The sequence below is a fragment of the Lepeophtheirus salmonis genome, chromosome 7, assembly GCF_016086655.4.
Source record: "Lepeophtheirus salmonis chromosome 7, UVic_Lsal_1.4, whole genome shotgun sequence".
Taxonomy (NCBI): domain Eukaryota; kingdom Metazoa; phylum Arthropoda; class Copepoda; order Siphonostomatoida; family Caligidae; genus Lepeophtheirus; species Lepeophtheirus salmonis.
This window is the reverse complement of record NC_052137.2, coordinates 31,542,502-31,565,735: the sequence shown is the minus strand read 5'-3', so window position 1 is coordinate 31,565,735 and position 23,234 is coordinate 31,542,502. Positions and strand designations below refer to the sequence as shown.

Here is a 23,234-nt window from a genome sequence, read left to right as displayed (position 1 = left end):
CATAATATGTCTATCCTCATGTATTATTCGTTTCCTTTACGCAATTTCATATTTTAATAATATAATTATATACATTTACTTAATTTAATTTTTTCCCTCATTACAGGAGGCCATGATCAAATTCTTCAATTCTTTTTCATTCTGGATGATTTACCTTCTTCTTCTTCTTAGCAGCATTAATTTCTTTCAATTGTCCTCATCCCTCAGCTATGATATTGTGAACGCATCTCAGAAACCTTGTCCTGGCCGAGACTCCTGTAATAAGACTCTTTTACCCCGTGGATCGAATCGTGGACCAATCGAGAAAATAGATTGGAAGAAAAGAAATTGTTTCTGTGATTTGGATTGTTCCAAGTACGGAGATTGTTGTGTTGATGCTTTGGCTGAAGAGGATCGGGAATCATCAAAGGAATTTTCATGTGTTAATCTGAAACAGTATGGAAATGTCTATGTCAAAAACTTTTGTCCAACTCGTAATAGCAAGTTATTTCAAGATTTTCAGCAAGCTTGTGAAGGAATGAATCAGTCTGATCCCGTTGGCAATACTCCTGTTACTTCAATGACAACTGGATTTACCTATAAAAACTATTATTGCGCTCTTTGTCACGGAGATTCAAATTCCATACGGTTTTGGAAATCAAGATTAGAATGTCCTACCATCACGGGCTACTCTGATCGTTTTCGCAATATTTCAAAGAAATATGTTGAAGAAAGATTGGAGATTAGAGGGGAACAATGGGGATTGGAGATTGATACCGGGGGTATTGGAGTATTTCATCGCTGTCAGGTTGACCCTGCAGTTCCAGACGAATTAAGTCATTATATAAGGCCTTGTCCTGGTCAAAATTTGATTCAGTCTTGCCCATCAGGCTATAGCAATGAAACTGTGTCCAAGTATTGCACTTCCTTCACTGGAGTTATCAATGTAGGGAACGTCAAATACAAAAATCCTTATTGCGCGTCATGTCATAACGTTACCTTGAAGCAAATGACTTGTTTTAATTTGGGCCCTCTCGGTAGATTTCATTGGACAAAAAATTTTAACACCTATAGCTTTGCCGTATTGTTTGATATAAGTGGTATTGGGTCAGTCGGAATGAAATGTGAAACAAATACTCAGGTGTACGATCCATATTTTAAAAAGTGTAGAAATGTCATTTGCGAGGATGAAAAAAGTGTTTACATTAATGGTAAATGCATCCAAAGAAATGAATCCTCTGCTACAACAGAGCAATCATTGACACCATCAGACAGTATTCCTCTCACTTCTCCAGTAACAACTTCTACTACTCCTATTCCTACTGAAATAGAAAATGAAATAATAATCACTACTTCTCCATCGTCAACACTGGAAGCATCAAATAATATTCAATCCAAATCAACAATCGTTTATTCTAATAATTCGTTGACTACTTCCGATGCAACTAATCATTCTGAGAATCATTCAACAACCACTTCTTTGACCCAATCAGTACAAAATAATTCGTCATATTTGAGTGCAGAATCAGATGACTGGGAAATCACGACGACAATTTATGAAACAACGGAATATTTCTTATTCGATGAGATTCTCAGTAATGAAACATCTCCTGGAGATAATTTTGACGAAAAAGAAGGATCCTCGACCCTTCTAGAGGAAACAACAACGCAAATATTTATCGAAACAAATCATACACTCGAATTAGATTCTTTTGACAAGGATTTTGAAATATTTTCTGACTGTCCAAAAATTGTTTTATCATCAGACGAGTTTCGAGTTTTGCCGAATAAATCCATTTTTATCCCTAAATATCAAAAAATATTTGATAATGAAGACATTGATTCCACAAATGAGTCAATTACAATTTGTATTCCTGAAAATGAAAATTCCGAGTACTATTCAGATGAAACAGAAACAAAATTTGGATCATATATGTCCTATATTTCACTGGTTTGTCTGGGTATATCTGTCATATGTCTTATGTTACATCTAATAGCATCCCTCATATCTCCTGAGCTACAGAATTTAAATGGAAAAAATCTGTTCAGTTTATCTTTGTCCCTTTTGGGAGGCTATGCCTCATTCATAGCTGGAATGCTCATGACCACTGATGGAATTGGATGTCGAATCCTTAGTCTGATAATGTATTTTTTCTTTTTGTCTTCATTTGTCTGGATGTTTATCATTTCATTCGATATTTGTAGATCCTTGATGAGAGCTACAAGTGAACTACGATTCACCAGTGGGTCTCAGTGGAAGAAATTCATATTGTACTCTCTCTTTGGATGGAGTGTTCCTCTCCTTTGCGGAACAATTGCCGCTTTAGCGGATTTCAATATATCAAGTATATTAAGTGCATGGCTTGTTAGGCCTGGATTTGGAGAAGCTGGCCTCTGTTGGTTCAGCAGTAAAAAAGCACTGTTACTTTACTTTGCACTTCCTTTTGGAATTATTGCTACCGGAAATCTTGGATTTTTTATATGGAGTGCTTGTTTAGTCTATAACACAACCAAAGACGTCTCTATTCGAAGATTAAATTATCACTTATATTTAAGATTGGGTGTATTAATGGGATTAACATGGATTGTTGGGCTAGTTGCCGGTTTCTTGGATTTTGAAGTTCTTTGGATTGTGTTTATAGTTTTCAATACTCTTCAAGGACTTTTTATATTTTTAGCATTTACTTGTACGAAAAAAGTTGTAAAGAGTATAAGAAACAGCTTTCCATCCTCAACAGAATCATTTATGTTTTCTTCTTCAAACTCAAGTGGAGGATCTCGAGTACCCAAGAGCCAATATCAGTATTCATCTTCAAATTTGCATCGAAAAGCATCAAATGATTATCCAGGGAAAACAATGTACATGGTTCAACCTCCCAAACATAACTCATTATCGACTTCTAATAGTTTTAATAAAAGATATTTTTAAATGTATCTAATATCTTATGATCTTGTATTCAAAACGATCTGAATGTGTGTATGCACTCACTTTTCAACTATTTATATTCGGAGTTTGTATATTGAGATGGAAGCACCCCACTCATGATTTTATTTTTGAAATTAAAAAAATATTAATATGCTGTGTCCTTTAAGTATTTTATGTTATTTTTAAATGTGTATTAAACTTATTATTTATAATCTATCTAGTCATAGTATTAATCCTTTTGAATGTAATAAATATATCATTTTTATGTTTTAATCTTTAAAATTTGACAATAAATGTTCTTCGAAAAAAATTGAATCGAAAATTATTTTATTAAAAACTCCATTCTTTTGGACAATGATTATTTTTTAAAAATCACTTCAAGTAAACCATTATTTAAAACTATTAAAATTTAATAGCTTTTGAAAAAAAAAATTGTTTTTAGATAAGATACTTTTTTTTTTTTGAAAATCTTCTTTTTGATGACATTTTCTGCTCTCCTACTTAAGTATCCGTGGAAGCGCTTACTGCAGTTTGAGAACCACTGATTCAGACAAAGATGCTGTAGCTTCCCACTCCCAATTAAGAAATTTTTATCCTTACTATTATAAAATTTTCGCTTCGTCTAAAAACAAAAAATTAAGTGGACAAATTTGAAGAAAAAAAAAATGGCATTAAGAGTAATGACGGAGGGGCCTCCATAGCAAACTTTTCTATCAAGTATTTTCGAGACATAAATACACAATACATTATCAAAATTGATAACAGAAATGATAATATCTCTTACATTCTATAAATTTATATATATTATCTTGCGCATTTGACTAAGATAAATACAAAGTCGTGATATTTGATAAGGGCTTTGTATTTTATTAAAACCTTCAGGAAGTAAGCATGCTTGTTCCCATGCTTTTTGTTTTTATTCTTTTAAACTCTGTTGAAACTGAAAATGTAGAGGGGCATTGTGTTTTACGAGGTATTTGTGGAAAGGATCCTACAGTGACAGTAGGAAAAATTCCCAAATTACTATGTGTGGATGAAGGCCCTCCAACAGAAATGGATGCATCTCTCAAGAAACTCATGAAGAAAGCATGTCCGCATTTCGAATCTGAAATATCCTCAAATATATGCTGCACAAAAGAGCAAATCAGGGATCTCAAAAGTCAGTTTAAATCGTTGGATTTAATTGCATCACATTGTCCAACATGTACTTACAACATGAAAAAAGTGTTTTGTGATTTTACTTGCCATCCTGAACAAAGCAAGTTCCTTAATGTCTCTGTTAAGATTTGGGGACCCAATGATAAAGGTATGTAAATTAGGTATATAAACCTTATTTTAATTAGGATAAAAAGGGGTTAAACCCATCTACCAAATCACAATTGGAAAATAAATCTTCCATTTTTTCAGGAGAAGAAGTCGAAATGGCAAAGGTTCTTCAGTATTACGCAAATATTGATTTCGTTAATTCAGTTTACAATGGATGTAAAGATGTGCTTTTCCCAAGTCAGTCAATATCCATCATGGGATTCATTTGTGGAACGGCTCCAACTTTGTGTACGCCAAAGAAACTTCTTAATTATATGGGAACACCATCTTCTATAACCTCACCTTTTAAAATCGATTTCAAATACTCAGACGATCCTCCTGAGATTCCTCACAAATTTGAGTATTACAGTCCTAATACACTTACATGTGACGTTCCCCCACCGGTAAGGAAGGAGAATCGATATTAACTCTTAAATAGTTCATTTATTTCCGCAAATTCTGTTTTGTAGGGAGAGTCTGTTCCATGCTCATGTACAAATTGCGAATTATCTTGTTCTCAAATTGATTTTGGAAAGTATCAAACAAGCAGCTTCATCTTTTATATTGGAGGCATTGATGGATTGAGCATTGTCATGGGTGTCATATTTTCTGTTTTTACAGTTGCCTTTTTGTTTGTTTTGGTACAACAAAAAAATCAAGGAAATCAAATTACAGCATTATAAGCCCTCCTAACATTAAAAGTTAATTACGCTGTACATCATGTTCTGACTAAGGAGTGACTGATAAATCAATTTTATAAAACAATTCTTCATCATTTATAAGCATTTATTAAGAAGCACACACAAAAAAAAAGTAATTCAAATGAGATGGAATATAAAGATTGAAAAATAAATGAATTAATATCAGTTAAACAAAAAAAGTAATTAATAAGTACAGAAAATTCAGTTCAATGATTTTATTACATAGTAATAAGGAGACGTAGTTGGGGTTTTTAAGATGGATGACGGAACAAGAACTTATAGCTACAAGCAGTTGATAATTATTCCAAAGAAACAGCAATATGGATTCTATTCTTCTTTAAAAAAGTATTAATTCACTAGTCTTGGTCTTTATATTAAATCCCACACTGAACAAGATTTATATTAAATATGTATTTGATATTTAAAAAAACTAATAAAGCACATTTATAAAAATAGTCCTTTTTATTGGTTGACCAAGTCAAGGTGGGGACGCTTGTCTTGGTTTGAGAATAAGTCTACCAGCCTCATCACAGTCCATGGCAAAGTCATTGAGAACTTCTCTAGTTCTGGATACGAGGATTGAGGGTGCGACGACGCGTCGATGTATCCCGCAGCAGAAGAGAATGAGTATGGATAAAGAGCTGAAGGAAAAGAAGGGATGATTGAGGAGGGAATAAAAGAATGGCACTTCGGCAGTCAGAGGATCTCCAAGCCAGTAGACGGCCCCAACAGCAACGCATAGTGAAGCAATGAGAAGAACGAGTCTCCAGCGCAGAGTGGAGGGACGAGCAGAGGAAATGATTTCGATGAGTCGTCGCTCAAAGGCTTTCAAGTCCTCACAAGCGACCTGGTCCTGTGTGGACATTACGACAACAGTCCCTTCTTTTCGATATGCACTAGATACGAGCAGGAGAGCTGGATCTCTTTCTTCTGATCCCTCAGCACCTTCACCGCCTCCTTGCCTAGGACGGCACCGTAGCCCTTCCCACGATCCGGACTCTCTGTGTGGTACAAATCCGCTACTCCTTCCCTCAACTCGTAGAGCAAAAACGACTTATTACCCGTCTCAGCCGATATCAAAAAGAATTCTCTCTTTTCGAGGTCGTGATGAACCTGCAACTTATCAGAATCCATTCAATTCCAAGTCTTTCCTATCTGGCAACCCCCAACTCTTGAGCAGATCCTTCCTTTTCATGAGCAGTGCAGCAGATCCATCATCAATATCATCAATGCAAAATCATAAAATAGAAGCAAAGGCATTCCACCAATGAAAACAAACACTGACGTCATCGATTTCCTCTTCCAACATCACGACTACTAGACCTCTAAGCTTCTCTTCCTGCCGGCCATCCTGTAGCTGTACCTTAGCCATTTAGCCAGGGAACACTTCAGTGTACATGCTGTAATCTCTGTACTAGTTCCAACTTGTATAAGCAAATTCTACAAGTCGCGATTTCTTCGTCTTGAAATGCATTATTTAATTACTACATGGATCATTCTAATTCATTATTAATTAATACTATCATTGGATTTTGATCTATTAAAATTATATAGATATTATGTTTTTATAAGTAATATAACTGCAAGTATTTGAACTCTATGATGTGTCACAGAATACTTATAATTTACCAATTTGTATTAAAACAGTCAAAAAGTACAGCATTTATATATATTTATCAACCGGCCATGGTATATTCAATTATTGCATTATCTTGATCTCAAGTACTGTAAATCTTTCATTTTTTGGTTGCAACTTATATAATTTTCATGTACAAATCGCAACTTGTACGCAACACTTCGGTACTTTTGGTGTGTGCTTATTTTGACTGAAGTGCAAAAGTATTTTTAATATTCCATCATATAATGTAAAAAATTTGGATTCTTCAAATTATCAGGATTACTCCGTTCATTTTCGGGTTGTTTTATTTTTACATATCGACATGACATTGATATTGTATACAACACTGCTCGTATTTTACCCATTTAAAAAAATACATTTATTTTTATAGAAAGTTTAAGCATTATCCTTTTAATAACATAGATTTTTCCCTAAAACATTGCACCTTAAGACAATTTCCCTTAAAGCCATTTTACATCAAGGATATTTTGCTTTAATATATAAATAAATGAAATTTATAAGTCGTTATTGTTTATTTTTGGTTGAAATTGATCTTCCCTTTGAACTTTTTAATCAAAATACATGTTATTTATTACTATAAAAATCATTAAATTGTTGTATTCTCTTGGAATAATGTTGAAATTTTAATTCCTACTATCAAAATCACAATGAAATGTAATGAGTTTGAACTAGAGACAAAATAGATAATATAATAAGAAAAACATACAAACGAAACAATGATTCCAATGGAAGAAGTGCTAATAACTTCCCTGTTATCAATTATCATTCGACATGATGGATAGTTCACATTGGAAAAAACTCATGGATTAACGAAGAATCATAATATGAAAAAAGAAAAGTGATTTTCAATTCGTTATGATCCAAAATGTGTTGGAAGAAGAGGCTCAATCTGAAATCAGTATAGAAAGATAAGAACCGACCTTCCTTCCTACACCAAGATTACGAAACAATACATATTTTGATAAATAAAAAAATTTAAGGGAACAACCAATTTCCAACAAAAAAAAACAATAACGACTTATAAATCTCATTTTTTATATATAATAAGGCGGAATATCCTTTAGGCAAAATGGTCTTAGAGTGAAAGTACGGGACACCTTTGTAAAATTATATAAGTATGTGTTTCATTATACAAATTGGGTTTGATTACAAATATATAATATATAATTACTGGTTAAACTTTTTAGAGGTTAAAAATGTAATTATTATTAAAAATGGGTTAGATATGAGCAGTTAAAGTGTCGATTGACTACATATACTTAATAAGAATGAGAAAAATCTTTTGCATCCCCGTCAAGTACAAAAAAGAGCCCGACCAATGCCCGATTTTAGGAAAAAATGGCAAGATTATTTTAAACTGATATAATATCTATCACCAATATAATATATAATAAGAGAAACGAAAAATAAACAAACACGACAGTGGTTCCAATGAAAGGAGTGCTAATCACTTAATTCTCCGTTATTAATTAGAATATCATTAGACATTATGGACTATTCATATTGGACAAGACTCTTGGATTGACGGACAATCATTTACAAAATACTAGGCAAGAGCAGCGATTTCCACTTTGTTATGATCCAAGATGTGTCAGAAGAAGAGGTGGTTAGCTGTGGAGCGACAAACCACTAAGAGGATTGGAGTCAAAGGTCTAGTCGTTGGAGAGTGTGAGGAAAACTGTAAAGCTCAGTACAGTTGGAGAAATCTGAAATTAATAAAATAAACGTGTTTACTAAGGATTATCACAGCGTGAATATGATATATTAGTTATTATTTTAATGTTGAAACATATCAAACATAATACACACAAACAATTGGATGAATGAAGCGACACATTTTTAATTTAGAAGTGTTTTTTATATGCTTAGATCGATTTTCATTAATTAAAGAAAGAAATACTTTCATGTTCTCAAAGAATACTACAAAAGAAGGGATCCATGATACTTTATCCGCAACAGGAGATGCTTGAATTTCAATTTCTATGGGAATTATGGCATATTGAAACTTTATCCGAAGAAGAAAACCAAGCCAAGCTAGTAAGATAATTTTGTTAAGATATCTTTAAAGATGCATATTTTTTTAATATGGCTTTTAAAAAAAATAAATATGGACTAATTTTCTATGATATTCCTTATCATAGAATGATGAATAACTTAAAAAGGTCTAAAGAAAAGAGTGTAGTTATTCATCATTTTTACCCCAAAAAAAGAAAATATCTCGAGTTCTATACAAGATACAGGATCAATGAAACCACTTTATTAATGAAAAAAAACACTTGAACAGAAACTTAATTAATTTTAATTTAATTGGTAAATTTTTTAAGAAATTATTCCCTTGTATTAGACATCAAATCGAATATTATGACCACCACCTGACATGAACTTATGCCCAGCCACATAGCTTTCGCATAAGTTTTTAAGCCTTTGCTGTTGCTCAATGTATATCCTTTTGCGCTTTTTTTAGGAAGTTGACCAATCGCTTTTTGAGCAAGGGTGGTGGTGGACACTGTCGATTCTTCCTTTTGAAATACCTGTACGCATTTCCAAATTGATGGGGGTTGGTGTCCAACGAGATGAAAGAAACGGCAGTTCCATCCTTCACACTGTTTGTTAGTCCCCGGGCAGTCAGTAATAGTGACTCGATGGACGTTCCTGAGTGCGGAAGGAAAGCGCAGAGGATTATGCCGCAATACACCTCTGACATCATTCGGAGAGGGGTAACGAGCAAAGCGATTTATTCCTCCCGCACTCTGGAAAGTCCATCGTGCCACTATCACTGACTCCCCGAGAACTAACAACCAATGTGAAGGATGGAACTGCCCTTTCGTTCTCTTTGGACAAGAAGGAAAGGTTTATGAAGAGACGGCGACCATCGTTCTATTGCAATTTCAGATTTCTCCACCTGTACTGAGCTTTACAGTTTTCCTCACACTCTCCAACGACTCGACCTTTGACTACCTGCCCAATCCTCTTAGTGGTTTGTCGCTCCTCAGACAACCACCTCTTCTTCTGACACATCCTGGATCATAACAAAGTGGAAATCGCTGCTCTTGCCTAGTATTTTGTAAATGCTTTTCCGTCAATCCAAGAGTCTTGTCCAATATGAATAGTCCATCATGTCTAATGATATTCTAATTAATAACGGAGAATTAAGTGATTAGCACTCCTTTCATTGGAACCACTGTCGTGTTTGTTTATTTTTCGTTTCTCTTATTATATATTATATTGGTGATAGATATTATATCAGTTTAAAAGAATCTTGCCATTTTTTCCGCTGTCATTTTTTTCTGACACCCCAATGCCCATATTCATTTGAATTACAGTGTTCTCTGGCTATTAGCTACACAAAATCAAGAAAATCTATTTTCTCAGACATACTTCAATAGAATCACTTAAATCATTAACCAGCTTGGGCTCTTAAAATCGATTTGCGAATCATATGTATTCAACATATTTAAATACGTACTAAATACACTAATTAAATTAATATTATATGAAAATATTGAAAATCCAATTGTATGCTTTTGAAAAATAAATATAATTACTAATTCATTATAAATTAAGCATTTAAATAAGTGACCCTACAATTAAATTTCTAAATGAATGTACATAAATATAATATTTGTATGATAACGAATAAAAATGTCATAATTCATAATTTAAATTTTATTTACAAAGTAGTTTTTGAGGCAAGGAGAAAAACTTGTAGTGATAGCAAAATTAAATACAAGGTTTATTATTATGGTATTTCACCATTGTATGATATTGTAACTATATAAATTATAAGGTATGTTAGAATCAATTCCAGTAGTTTTTGGTTCAGTTCTCTATTATAAGGATGGAAGTGTTGAAGACTTTAATTCAGAATAGTTACACATTTAACGAAAAAAATGAATTTCCCATTCAAACAGTTCGACTCAAAGAGCTTGTTAAAAGATATCCAGAAAAAATAGAATCCATGAAGGACTTTGCTCTAGGAGCACGTCCTCTTATCCATGAAGATGTACTCCTCTTAATCAATGATTTCCTGACTTTAAAGATGAAAAGCGGCTCAAGTATCGAAAAACGTATTTACAATGACATGTCTCTGCCAAATTTTGTTAATAGACTACTTACTAAAAGGCCATTGGTTTTTATGGGTCGAAGAGACTCTTATCTGCTTAGAGATGGAGAAGGTAAAGGTAATGGAGGATTTGAAAGTATTGGAAGGGATAAAGCGGAAAGATTTCCCCTCATTATGGATAAATATTTAACATATGATGAAATCAAAATATCTGCTCTTCTTGGTACATCATCTCATACATTAGCCATCAATAAAGGGGATCGATTTAACAAGGGCAGAGTGGACGCGGATGAGGAGTTTGTTAATGAGGCTCTTATCATTGGTCTAGTTGGTCCAAGATTTCAGAAAAAGGGTTTTATGGAATATCAAGACACAATTATTAGTAATTCAAAAGACGTGAAACCATTTGGGAAGGATTTATATCAAAGATTATATAGGGTCGCTAAATTTTCATCAATTGAGGAAGCTTCTGAAATGAATGACGATCATATGATCAGATTAAAGAATGACCTTTATTTTGATAAAATAATATATAAAAGAAGAATTGAGATAACAGCAGAGACTCTACTAAGAGAGGCGAATCATCGAGCTGAAGTTTTGAATAAAAAAGCTTATGTGCACATTGTGGGTCTAGGACTTGGAGTATGGAGATTATGCTCTGAACAACTACAGATTTATGTGGATGTTTTTGGAAATTTTATATCAAAAAATAGTTTATGTCAAATATCAGATATTGACTTCTCCTGGATATCTGTTAAAAGCGTTTGTGGAACCCCAAACAATGGTACTATAAATGGTATTAAAATCCATTTATCCAAAAGAAACTTTTTCGATGTATTGCCTCCTCAAGACAAGAATAAGTTGCTTGTTGTATCATGGGCTTATGATGGGAATTCTTATCCAGGGAATGAATTCTGGAATGGAAAGTTAAGTGGCTCGGGAGATTCCCAAGCTGCCTCCTCGACTCAAGTTACTGAATTGCATAATCCACTTATTAACCCTTGGTTCAATGCTGACAATTTACATGTTGTTTCGCGTCAACATAATGGAGTATTCAAGTATACAGATTATTTGAACAAATAAATCATACTATATCGTTAAATGTCTAACTATTTTTTATACTGTATAAACTATTTAACTATAAAATATAATTGCATAAAAATACACCAAAAATAAATTATTATCGACTTCTATTTTGTAAATAATTAATTAACTAATTATTGCCAGATCTGTTGCGTACACCGACCTATACAATAATGTATAGGTCGGTGGTCGTGTACCGAACAATAAGTAAATTATCAATAAATATAATAATAGGAATTAAAGAAACTAAAAAAGTATTTTTAATAAGAATAAACAAGTCTGTATATTGAGTAATCACGCAACTTATTTTAAATCATTTGACACATAGCCCATAGGCCTAAATACACCCATATATGCAAGTAATATTGTATAGATATAGCTTATATAACAATAAATAATAATATTATATATATCCACACGCGCGAAACTAAGCTTTTTTATTTCGTTTGATGGTGAAATTGTAACACTGAACTACCGAACCTCAATGATCAAAGTGTACAAACGTAAAAATTAGAGTGTTTGATATGGTTTATTTTTACAATTTAATATTTTTCATCTAAAAGACCATTCCCTAGCAATAGTGACTCATTCCACATCCCATTCATTCAACTGATAATTACGTTCTATTAATCATCAGTGTCAAATATTCTGAAGTAAAAGGATCATAATGGCAGCAATACTCAAGAAATTAACCAAAAAGTGCTCTGGAAATAGCACAATTGACATAATTATTAAAAATAGCGAGGAGTTTGATGATGCAAATCCTTTCCCAATTGAATCAGTGAGAGTGAAAAGACTAATCAAAAGATTTCCTGAAAAGATCAATTTGATTGAAAAGTTTGCAAAAGAAGCTTACCCAATTATTCATGAGGATGTTTTGACTCTGATCACTGACTTTTTGAACTTTAAATTAGAACATGGCTCCAAGATTGAAAAGTCAATTTATAAAGATATGACTGTGCCAAAATTTGTAGATAGGTAATGACTCATTTCTATTTGACATATAAATCCTATTTTTACTTTTAGAAAAAGACCCATCAAATCTTATTCATAGTAGTAATTCATAATATTAATATAATACGTTTTTTATTTTAAATAAATATAGGTTGATTTCTAAAAGACCCCTGGTATTTTTAGGAGTAAGTGATAGTTATGTTTTGCTTGATAAATCTGGAGGTAAAAGAGGTGGATTTGAAAATATTGGACTTGATGGACTTGAAATCCCACCCTTAATTATGAAGGACTATTTAACTTATGATGAAATTAAAATATCTGCTCTTCTTGGTACATCCTCACACACATTAGCCATCAATAAAGGTGGAAGATACAATCAAGGCAAGGAGGAAAATCCTAAAAACTATATCAATGAAGCAGTTATTGTTGGTTTGGTTGGAGCGAGATTTGAAAGGACAGGAAGAATGGAACGACAAGAAATCCTTGTAAATAAAAAATCAGAGGGAGATTTCCATTGTGCTTCAGTTTTTTCTAAATTTTACGATTTAGCTAAATTTCCCACTTATGAAGAAGTATCATCAAATTCGAAGTTTCTCAAAACTCGAGGGGACGGTCTTTTTAACACTGAAGTATATAAGAAAAGGATTAGAGTAACGGCGGAAACATTTTTATACGAAGCTGATCACCGAGCAAAAATAGCTGGCAAAAAAGCTTATGCACATGTAGTTGGCTTGGGATTAGGAGTTTGGGGAATACACGAGGATCAAATTCAAATTTATGTTGACGTATTTGGAGATATTTTGAAGGAACATACATTTAATCACATCAGTGATGTTGACTTTTCTTGGATTTCTGTCACAAATGTTAGAGGATTCCAGAACGCAGATGAAATTAATGGAGTTAAAGTCCATATATCAAAAAGAAATTTCTTCGACAAACTTTCATTTGAGGATCAGAACAAACTATTGGTCGTATCTTGGGCTTATGATGGAAATTCATATCCTGGAAATGAATTTTGGAATGGGGATCTAGTTTCATCTGGAGATCCACAGGCTGCCTGCTCTACTCAAATTTCAGAATTGCATAACCCAAAAATAAATCCATGGTTTTCAGGCACTAATTTGCACATATTATCTAAAAGACACAAGAGCGTCTTGGAATACAATAAATATTTAACTTTAGCATAATATTTTTCTTATTTATATAATCTGTATAAAAATATTATTCATTAAATGAAAAATTCTGACATACTTTATAATGAAAGTGATTTTTTTATGTCTTACTATTTTAGACTTTTAAGTAAACGACCACTTGTCTTTTGTGGAATTAGAGATCTCCATCTTCTGCAAGGAAATCATGGAAAAGGATGTGGTGGTTTCGAAGCCATTGGAAAAGACGGTGAGGAAAGGGCTCCCCGTATAATGAAGCATTATTTAACTTACGATGAAATGAAGGTATCTGCTTTACTTGGATGTTCATGTTACACTCTCACCTTAAATAAAGGTGACCGGTACAATAAAGGAATAACAGAAGAGGAAATTAATCAATTTACACCAGACGCCCTGATAGTTGGACTGGTTGGACCAAGACTTCATCGAAAAAACCAAATGGAAAGACAGGAAATTATAATTAATGATCCACCCGAAGATGGACCATGCAAGAATGTATTTGCTAAGTTTTATAATACGTCTCATTTCTCAAAATACGAAGAATGTTCATCATCGAACTCTAGATATATACACTTAAAGACACAAGGATTCTTCGATACTCTTATGTACGAAAAAAGAATTAGGATTACTGCAGAAACGTATTTATGGGAAGCAGAGCACCGAGCCGCTAAGCACAAAAAAATGGCCTATGTTCACATCGTAGGATTAGGTCTTGGTGTTTGGCAAGTATTGAAAGAACAAGAGCAATTGTTTGTTGACGTTTTTGGAAAAGTCATTCAGGAGAATAATTTTTCCCATATATCTGACATTGACTTTTCTTGGATTCCTGTCGAACATGTTTCTGGTGTGGTTGAAGGTGGTCTACTCAACAATATTCAAATCCATATCTCAAAAAGAAATTTATTTGACAAGTTGCCAGAGGAACATGTAAATAAACTTCTCGTAGTTTCGTGGGCCTATGATGGAAACTCGTATCCAGGAAATGAATTCTGGATGGGTAGCTTAGATAGTTCAGGAGATCCGCAGGCTGCTTGCTCCACTCAAATTTCAGAATTACTTAATCCGAAAATTAACCCTTATTTTTGTGGAAAATCCCTAAAAGTTGCGTCTAATCGACTCAAGGGTGTATTGAAGTACAAAGACTACATTGCCACAAAAAATGAAAAAACTTAGTTTTCTGACTTAAAAAAATATTTTTTTTTCTTTCAACTAAAAATAATTTGACAATTTAAATTTTGGTTAAATTTATAATTACTTTCTTATCGTATAATAAATGGGTAATTTCCAATTAACATCTTATTATTATACATAAACATATGTATTTATATAATAATACTTAAATATTGACTGCTTTCATAAATTCGAAAGAACATTCATGTAAAGACATGAATGAAAGGGATTAAATAAAACTAAATAATAATTTATTGGAGTAGTCCTACAAGAGAGGGGCTTTTTGTCATCAACCATCATATTGATATTCATTATTACTGTCTTTCCAATTATTATTATTATTCTTCTTGTGATATTTCTTATAATTATTTTACTTCCTGTTAAATTGTTCGTGGTTAGAAGTATCATATTTATTTTTACGAATTTGCTTCCGCGAAGAAGCTCTTTGGAATAGCCAATTATTTTTTGGTAAATTATTTTTTCTGTTGAACTCCCTGTTTTTTCCTCGCTGTAAGTACCACGAATTTTCTTCCTTTCGTCCATTCTTTTCATCATTCATCATTTGACTCTCTTCGTCAAGATCCTCTCCTTTTCCATCATTCATCCTTTGACTCTCTTCGTCAAGATTATCTCCTTCTCCATCATTCATCCTTTGACTCTCTTCGTCAAGATTCTCTCCTTCTCCATATTTAATATATAATAAAAACTCATTGAATGCTTCATCAATTGCAAAAGCGTCCATAGTTTCCTTTAGTTTTTCTTTAATATTAAATTTTTGACCCAAATACTGAGCCGTTGAGGAAAGACCTGGAGTAATAACATTCAGTACGGGTATAACACTCGGAATAAATTTGGAATGAGCATCACCCAAAACGTTTCGTATTTTATCAGTCGATTCTTTCATAAACTCCTTAGCGTAGTTTATATATTCAGACTTATGGTCAAAATAATACTCCGGCGTTTCTTCAGATTTACAGGAATCAGTTGAATGAGTACAATCATCACTGGGATAACCATCGGAAGAAGATGGAATGTTATAACGCACTTTTTTGACCTTTTCTTTTAGTTCTTCATTTTCTGTCATGAGTTTATTGATTTTTTCTTTTTCCTCAATAGGAATAACGGGCTTCCCATATCGAGCCTTCCCAACCTCAATTTTCAAAATTTCATTCTCATTTGTGATATCATTCAAGTTCTCTTTTGTTTCTCTCAAAAGAGAATTTGTTTGATCCAACATTACACGAAGTTCATCTATACTTTTTTGAGAAGCAAGATTTTCCGTGATTAACTCCCGGTTCAAACGCAATTTCTCAATTTCATTTTCTAAATTTTGAATTTGATTTCGAAGGAGATTAGCTTCATCTACCGAAAAAAAAAATCATTATCCAAGGAATTGAATAATTCGATATAGACCATACTTATGGATGTACGAAGTTCTTCGTTCTCAGACTTAAGTCTTTCAATCATTAACAATTCCTCATCTACAGACTCATCTGACGGCTGAGATGCATCTGTTTGATTCATATCAAGGATCTCAAGTTTTTCTGACCATCCTAAAAAATACATGGAATAAAGAATGAAATATAAGTTAGTAAAAAATATAAAAAAATTTGAAATACCTAAGAAATGACCGCAGCCAAATCCAAGAACAACCGCAAGGCCAAGAACAACACTCGCCGTGAGAAAAACATTTAACTCTCGATTTGGTTTGTGTGAGTAATTAACTCCTTTTTTAATCTACAAGAAGGATATGATTAGATATTTCTAAACCCTATTATATCGATTCAAAATACCCTGGAACATTGAGTTGTTAATTCTTTAATGGGTTTAATATGTTTAAATTCATGGATCTTTCCCGACTCATCCTCAACAAGGACTTCATCCTCACTACTACAAATACTACTAATAGTGATTTTATCTCCTAATAGTATAGGCTCAGAAATCTCTGCCACTTCAGTAGTATTATCCTTGTTATTGTCATCCTCATCTGAATATCCTTCCACGACAATCCATGAATCACCTCCATCCGAATCTTCGTCTCTTGTTTCTTCTTCATTTTGTAACAATGATTCTTCAGATTTTTCGTCTTTTTCCAAGAAATGAGACAGAGAGTCACTTAGTAGTTCAACACTCGACATATTTTCTTGCTATATAATATATTATATATAAAAGATTATAATTTAATATATACGAATATATTCCGATTCGTATATCAACTGTTATATAATGATAGCGCGGAGAACACACACACACACACACGAAAAAACGGATAATATGTCAACCAGTAGAACAATTTATATATACATATATATTTTACGTTTCAACTTTATATTTAAAAACTCTTTTATCTTTGTTTAGCTCTTGACAGCACCACGAACATTTCACGACAGGCAAGAATAGAGTGTTTTTAATCCATGTTCTAAAATTTATGTGTATAGACTCATTAGCAATGGAATCAAGAAAGTTTAAGCTACAAATTATGATTAGTATCTTTTAATTCAACCCTCCTCGGCAGCTCTCTAGTTCACTCTTTCCTTAAACAAAGACGCAGTAAATACAAAATTACTACTATGTAACTTTTGAGTAGCTTTGACGTAGGAGAAAACGTAAATAATACACAAAGAACTTTTTAAATAATATTAAAAACCTATTCCCAATTCCGAGTTGATAACTGATCTATTAAAAATTACATGAGAACAGCATTAACACGTACTTAAGGATATGAAAGAGGCCTATCGCTCAAATTCAAACACTTCAAACGTTCACAATCTGAAGCTAGACAGACGTCATTGAATAATAATATATTGGTATTTTGTCTCAGAAAAAAATAAGGAAGGAAAAAAATAATAAAAAAAGTAGGTACAGAGAACTCTGCCACTGCAGCCAAAATTATTTTTAGCAATATCCTCGCCCGATGCACAAAGAAACATTCACTGCATCTCCGAACCTTTCCTTCTAAAGGCCTTCTTAATTAATAATTACGTCATTTTCCCCAATTATTAAAGTGTTTTAGTAAATTGTAATAGTATAGAGTATATGAACGATTACCATAAGTAAGAAAGGGTCAAGTTCGTTTACCCCTGTCTTATAATACGTACAATTAACTTCAAGAGGAAATCAGTAAAAGAAAAACAGCTGCTTATAAAATAGATCGACAGATAATTAATTTTTTTTGTTAAGGTGGAAATATACGATGTCAATATACTCACATAAATTACATAATACTATTGCTACTTAATTGCGAGTTGCGACTATATATTATTGTATATGAATTCAATCTCTGAGATGTGTTGCATTAATCTATATATTACTTATTAATTAGACATATCATGAAACTGCCTAGGTTTCGGATTAGTATTACAAACCTCATTGATGAAATGATCAGTAATTTAAAAAAAATGCCGTGTATAATTCGAAAACTTTACCTTTCACTAATATTTGACAATGGTATAATACTATGTTATGATTTATGCACTTAATAATAATAGTGTATGACTGAGTCTACATTGTAAGTCCTTAAAAGGTTATAAATTACTTATAACAATACTATAATCGATCAAGTGTAGCTGCAATGTAGAAGCTAAACCAAAACAACGTTTTTATATATATTGAAACATGATTCATCATATATATTTAGTAGCAAAATATTCAGCAGACTTCTCTCGTACAAGTACATACTTAGTGTTGTAAATCGTAAGTCTTTTTGATATGTAAAAAAAAAAAAAAAATACAAGTGTCCTACTCTGTATCAAGTAAGGACAAGGGCAGGAATGACTCTGATTTCGATCATCAATTCTACTTTGAGTCAAATATAAGGTGATCCGATTTTTGAAATAAAAATTAGGGACATTTCCAATGCGGCGCTGAAAAGTCATTAAATATTATCATTGTGAAATAAATAACAGGGATAAATTATTTTTTATCAATTTTAATCAGTTTTTATTACATAAATGTTGTAATCAAACAAATGGTTGACATCTCACCATCCATCAAGAAAGACAAAAGTATCAATCATACAACGTCTTCTCTGGGAATCCGTTTTATGACTAATGACTAACATAATAACTGGTGTTTAAGCTTGCGTGCATTTCTCCCCATTCAACGTCAAAATTAGAGACATTTCAGGGACGTCCGGTCACCTTAGTCCAACAAGGACTTCCACACTTAGGTACAACTAGTGATGAAAATCGTGTGAGCAATGCACATGTTAAAAAAAAAAAAAGAAACCAGAAATTAAAATGTTAACCTTGAAAATTTTAAGATTTTTTTTGAGCAGAGACCTATAAGAAGAGTTACGTCACGAGATTTCAGTGCCCCCTTGTGACATATATCAAATGGGCCAAAAAGAACTTAATACAATAAATGAATACTAAAAAAATAATTTTATTGAGCTTAATAATTATAAAAAAATGGAATAATTAATTTAAAAATAATTTACTTAATTTCGCATACACATTCTTCGTCTTCCCAAAGTAGAAGAAGCTATTCTCTTTTCTTTGATAATCCCAGTTTGCATTGGTAAATGCATGTGTATTCTTATACTAACATACTTAGACATAGTAAAAATAAAATTTTATGACATTTGGTGACATTTATAGACAACTTAATTAATGGAACCGCTACTTCAGTTATTGAATTTACAATTTTTTTTCATTTTTTTGAATTGATTTGCACAAGATTTGAATAAAGCCTCTATTTTTGCAAATTGTTCCAAACAGTTCTTGGTGCAATAGATTAATTGAACAACATATATTTCCCCAACGAATCTTAACTGAAGTGAATTCTCAATGGCTTTATTAGACCAAAGGCGGATTTTTCAATGTGAAGACTTGCAACTTAAAAAATTTATATGGTTTGAATTTAATATCGAAGAGAGGCACCTTTTTAAAGACTTAAACTTTGATTCTGCGTCCCAAATTTTGACATCTTTCTCATTCAACTTCTTCTTTAATTCCTTTATTTCTACTTCATATACTCCTAGTTGGATTTGTATCTTGGTATTTATTTCCTTTAGATGTTTTACCTCAAGAGAAGTATCTGTAATACAACATACGAATATTATTTTCTAACGATAAAGTAACTAATGCAAAAAAATATATATATGTATATATATATCATTATAAAAAGTTTCATCTTCTATTTTTGATGAAATTAGATTCATGTCCACTAAGTCCATTTCTCTATTTTTGGAAGTAGGAGGTTCCAAATAAGGAGTAAAGTATGTATGATCCTGAAATTGTGGAGATCTTTTTTTACCTGAAAATTCGAAATAAAAAAGTTGCTTGAGATTTCCTTAATTATTAAATTTTCTTAGCATCAGGATTGTTCTCCCGAATGAAAATGGGGTTGTTGGAGTTTTTGGTGAGCCTTGGAACTTTAGGTTTTAGATGTTTAAAGAATGTTGGAATGGCTTGAGAGTTGGAATTCCTTATTTCTTCAAAATGTTTAGAGCACAATCGAGAATTATATTATAGTTTCCAAAGAATTCATTTCATTTTTAGAACCCATTGCCTTCCAAGGAATTTGTCCCTTGGAAATGAAAAAAGTGTAATCCCCTAGCTCAAGAACGATTCCTGTAAAACAAGGCGCACGACAAGAGGGCATACTTGGTGTATTTTAACAAAATATATCGCGTTCTAGAGATCTTCACCTAAAATATAGTATTAAATTTTGAATGTTTTGGGTCGTGACTCAAACACGCGGGGAAGTCAGCTATCGTCAAGGTGGATATCCCGGTAACGTATCTCTACTTGTAGGGCTCTGTTTTGGAGGAGATCAGCTACAATCAGCTGTGACAAGGGAGGAGGGGGAGAAGGAAATAAACAAGGACATTGACAAGAATTACTCCGATGTCGATCCCCAATTCAATTGAGTCCAGCATAGACTAACAATTATAACTCCACAACAAATCGTTAGGGTTACGCTCCATCGTTTATGAACTGGCACGAATGTTAAATCAGGTTTGTAGCATAATTGAATCTATTTAGTTGAGGAATTTCACTACTCAGGAATTAAATAATAATTACAACTGCTAAGTAAAATGAAATTCATTCTTCAGATTACCAATTCCAAAAAACAGGGCAGTTGGGATTTACATCACTACTTCTAACTTCTCAGAGTTACTTTCCGTCATTCATGAGTACACAAACACGTGGTTAGATTTTATACTTTCTCCTTAAGAATGAAAAAATAAGACTCTCTTCAGGTTATGATTAAATTCTTTAGTTTCTGAGTTATTATGGTGTAAGTCTGACGCTACTTTTGTTATTTTGAAAACAATGTATGAAAAACAATTTCGTGTTTTAATTTTACACGAATTTCTTATGGGAAAAAATCCCGTTCAAGTTAAGCAATGGCTTGAAGAGTGTTATAGTCTATAGAGGCTCCGCTCCATAAGGCGAATAATAAAAAAATAAATCCAATTTTGAATGAAAAAAACAACTTGTTTTCTTTGTTAAGCCTGGGACTTTTCAACCGTTGTCTTATGTTAACTGTAGGGCCCCATTAAATTTTGAGAGGGAAAGGTTATAGAAAACATTAAAAATGCAAAGTTCACCATAACTTTTGAACAAATGGAGAAGTATAACTCCAATTAAATTTGAAGAAATCAGGTTCGAAGGTCACACAAAGCAAAATTGTGATACATAACTCAAATTAGTGTCCTTTTTCGTTAATTTTTACGGGTATGATTGTAGGCGTAGGTTTGCACTCTCACATCTGCAGGGAACGGGATGGAGGGGCTGTTGCCCTCCCCAAATGAAGAAATTTTTGCTTTTTTCTAGAATTTTTTTCGACATGCAGCAGAGCAAAAAAAATATTTTTTGAAATTTCTTTCTAAAGAAATTAATTTTCTGTGAGTAGCTACGGATTGTTGAATTTTTTTCTAAAAAAATTAAATTTTCAATTTTTTTTTCAAAGAAATTTAATTTTTGTGGATAGCTAAATTTAAATTTTGAGACTTTTTTCCAAAAAAATCCCAAAAATATTGTCATGAAATTTTGCGAGCTGTCTTTTAAAGATTGGTACTAATTAAGGATGAGGTAATAAAAAAAATCATCTCACCGTCTCCTCGTGCTCTTTAAAAATCTCATCTCTCGTTACAAATAATGAACAAAAAAAGTTTGCGCTATACGTGGTACAGTAATATTTTATTTGTCATTTTACAAGAAATAATCATTTTAGAAGAAAACTATAGGAACAATTTTGAAAGATTGTTTGTTTATCTACTATACAATTATTTTTAACAAATGCTCTATTCTTCCTTATGGGGACTTTTTTTTAAGGTAAGAATTTTATCTTTTGATAAAATTGTGAAATTTAAAACTTCAAAGGTTGTTCGTCAGTTCTCAACATTAATCAATATGATTAAACTTTATATTTCTTCATTTTCTATTTTTAAAAAAAACATTTTTGGACTATGTCCCATCAACAATTTGAAAAAAACAAAAAACATTTTAAGTTCTTAAAATATTATAGATAATACATATTTTTACATATCGCAGCCTATCGCTTATATACATAGTAATATTTTATTTTCAAATAAAGTAAGGAATAGATAGATATTTTGCTCACAGTTCAGCTCAAATGCAATGTTATGATTGAATGAGAGCCCTATAAGATACTTATAGGACTCTTGATTAAATTAACCAAATTCGCAAAAAACATTAAAGAACCAATTGAATAATTCCCCTCATTTAATGTATCATGATTTGCTGACCAATGAGTTTAAATACTATTTGGAGGAGTACAAGTTCCTATCACACAACCTTTTGTGGTGCAAAACATCATTTTAATGATAAATTCTTTTAGGTAAACTAATATAAACTTTGTACAGTTATTCAAATAAAGTTGTAGATATATATTTCTAGCTCAATAATAACTCTTCCATTTTAGGATAATATTTGAAATCCCTAAAAATTGTTCTTGAGTAAGAAATGATGTACTGTTGGGTAAATGTATAGAATGAAAATCAATGTAGATATACATTAAAGGATTTTCTAAAGTAAATAGTCAAAAACATACTGAATTAATTATTCAAACATACTTTTATTGTATTCAATTATCAATGGGGTTTATAATATTTCATATTTATTAATTCTTTGAATGAAACTTACCTCATAATAATTTTATAGTCCATCATTTCTTACTTAATAACAATCGTTGGGGATTTCAAATACTACCCTTAAATGGAAAAGTTGATTAAAATATAAAGAGTTGACATTGATATGAAACTACAATTACGATA

At 32.2% G+C, this 23,234-nt stretch overlaps 6 protein-coding genes across 15 annotated transcripts in view; 4 read left to right on the top strand and 2 right to left on the bottom strand.

Annotated features, from left to right (window-relative positions):
* Positions 1-3,756, top strand: part of LOC121121402 (uncharacterized) — a 56,411-nt gene extending 52,655 nt beyond the window's left edge. For all 4 annotated transcript variants that reach the window (XM_040716315.2, XM_040716313.2, XM_040716312.2 and 1 more), the window contains one exon: positions 107-3,756. In XM_040716315.2, coding sequence (XP_040572249.1) covers positions 113-2,908 — 2,796 coding nt within the window. In that variant the 5' untranslated portion in view covers positions 107-112 and the 3' untranslated portion in view covers positions 2,909-3,756. The remainder of the gene's footprint in view (positions 1-106) is intronic.
* LOC121121281 (NPC intracellular cholesterol transporter 1) lies at positions 3,703-5,364 on the top strand. Its single transcript, XM_040716177.2, has 3 exons — positions 3,703-4,211; positions 4,313-4,614; positions 4,681-5,364. The coding sequence occupies exons 1-3, from the start codon at positions 3,797-3,799 to the stop codon at positions 4,891-4,893; spliced, it is 930 nt and encodes a 309-aa protein (XP_040572111.1). The 5' UTR covers positions 3,703-3,796; the 3' UTR covers positions 4,894-5,364.
* LOC121121282 (nuclear envelope phosphatase-regulatory subunit 1 homolog) lies at positions 4,979-6,127 on the bottom strand. The gene has a single exon (XM_040716178.2). The coding sequence runs from the start codon at positions 5,774-5,776 to the stop codon at positions 5,390-5,392; it is 387 nt and encodes a 128-aa protein (XP_040572112.1). The 5' UTR covers positions 5,777-6,127; the 3' UTR covers positions 4,979-5,389.
* A 4,097-nt stretch (positions 6,128-10,224) lies between these two features.
* LOC121122161 (uncharacterized) lies at positions 10,225-11,804 on the top strand. Its single transcript, XM_040717170.2, has one exon. The coding sequence runs from the start codon at positions 10,389-10,391 to the stop codon at positions 11,694-11,696; it is 1,308 nt and encodes a 435-aa protein (XP_040573104.1). The 5' UTR covers positions 10,225-10,388; the 3' UTR covers positions 11,697-11,804.
* A 180-nt stretch (positions 11,805-11,984) lies between these two features.
* Positions 11,985-15,107, top strand: LOC121122159 (uncharacterized). 2 transcript variants are annotated; one of them, XM_040717168.2, is made up of 2 exons: positions 11,985-12,674; positions 13,942-15,107. In XM_040717168.2, exons 1-2 carry the CDS (start codon positions 12,364-12,366, stop codon positions 14,990-14,992), a joined length of 1,362 nt encoding a protein of 453 aa, XP_040573102.1. In that variant the 5' UTR covers positions 11,985-12,363; the 3' UTR covers positions 14,993-15,107. The 2 variants fall into 2 exon arrangements, with proteins under 2 accessions (XP_040573102.1, XP_040573103.1); XM_040717169.2 differs by having other exon boundaries at positions 12,068-12,674; positions 12,802-15,107.
* LOC121122158 (uncharacterized) lies at positions 14,993-23,227 on the bottom strand. Of its 6 annotated transcripts, none has more exons than XM_040717164.2 (6): positions 17,680-17,816; positions 17,307-17,408; positions 16,783-17,136; positions 16,609-16,726; positions 16,408-16,542; positions 14,993-16,351 (listed from the first exon to the last, which is right to left on the bottom strand). In XM_040717164.2, exons 3-6 carry the CDS (start codon positions 17,125-17,127, stop codon positions 15,360-15,362), a joined length of 1,590 nt encoding a protein of 529 aa, XP_040573098.1. In that variant the 5' UTR covers positions 17,128-17,136; positions 17,307-17,408; positions 17,680-17,816; the 3' UTR covers positions 14,993-15,359. The 6 variants fall into 6 exon arrangements, with proteins under 6 accessions (XP_040573098.1, XP_040573099.1, XP_071746309.1 ...); XM_040717165.2 differs by having other exon boundaries at positions 17,703-17,779; XM_071890208.1 differs by lacking the exons at positions 17,307-17,408; positions 17,680-17,816 and adding an exon at positions 23,104-23,227.
* Positions 23,228-23,234: the final 7 nt, after the last annotated feature.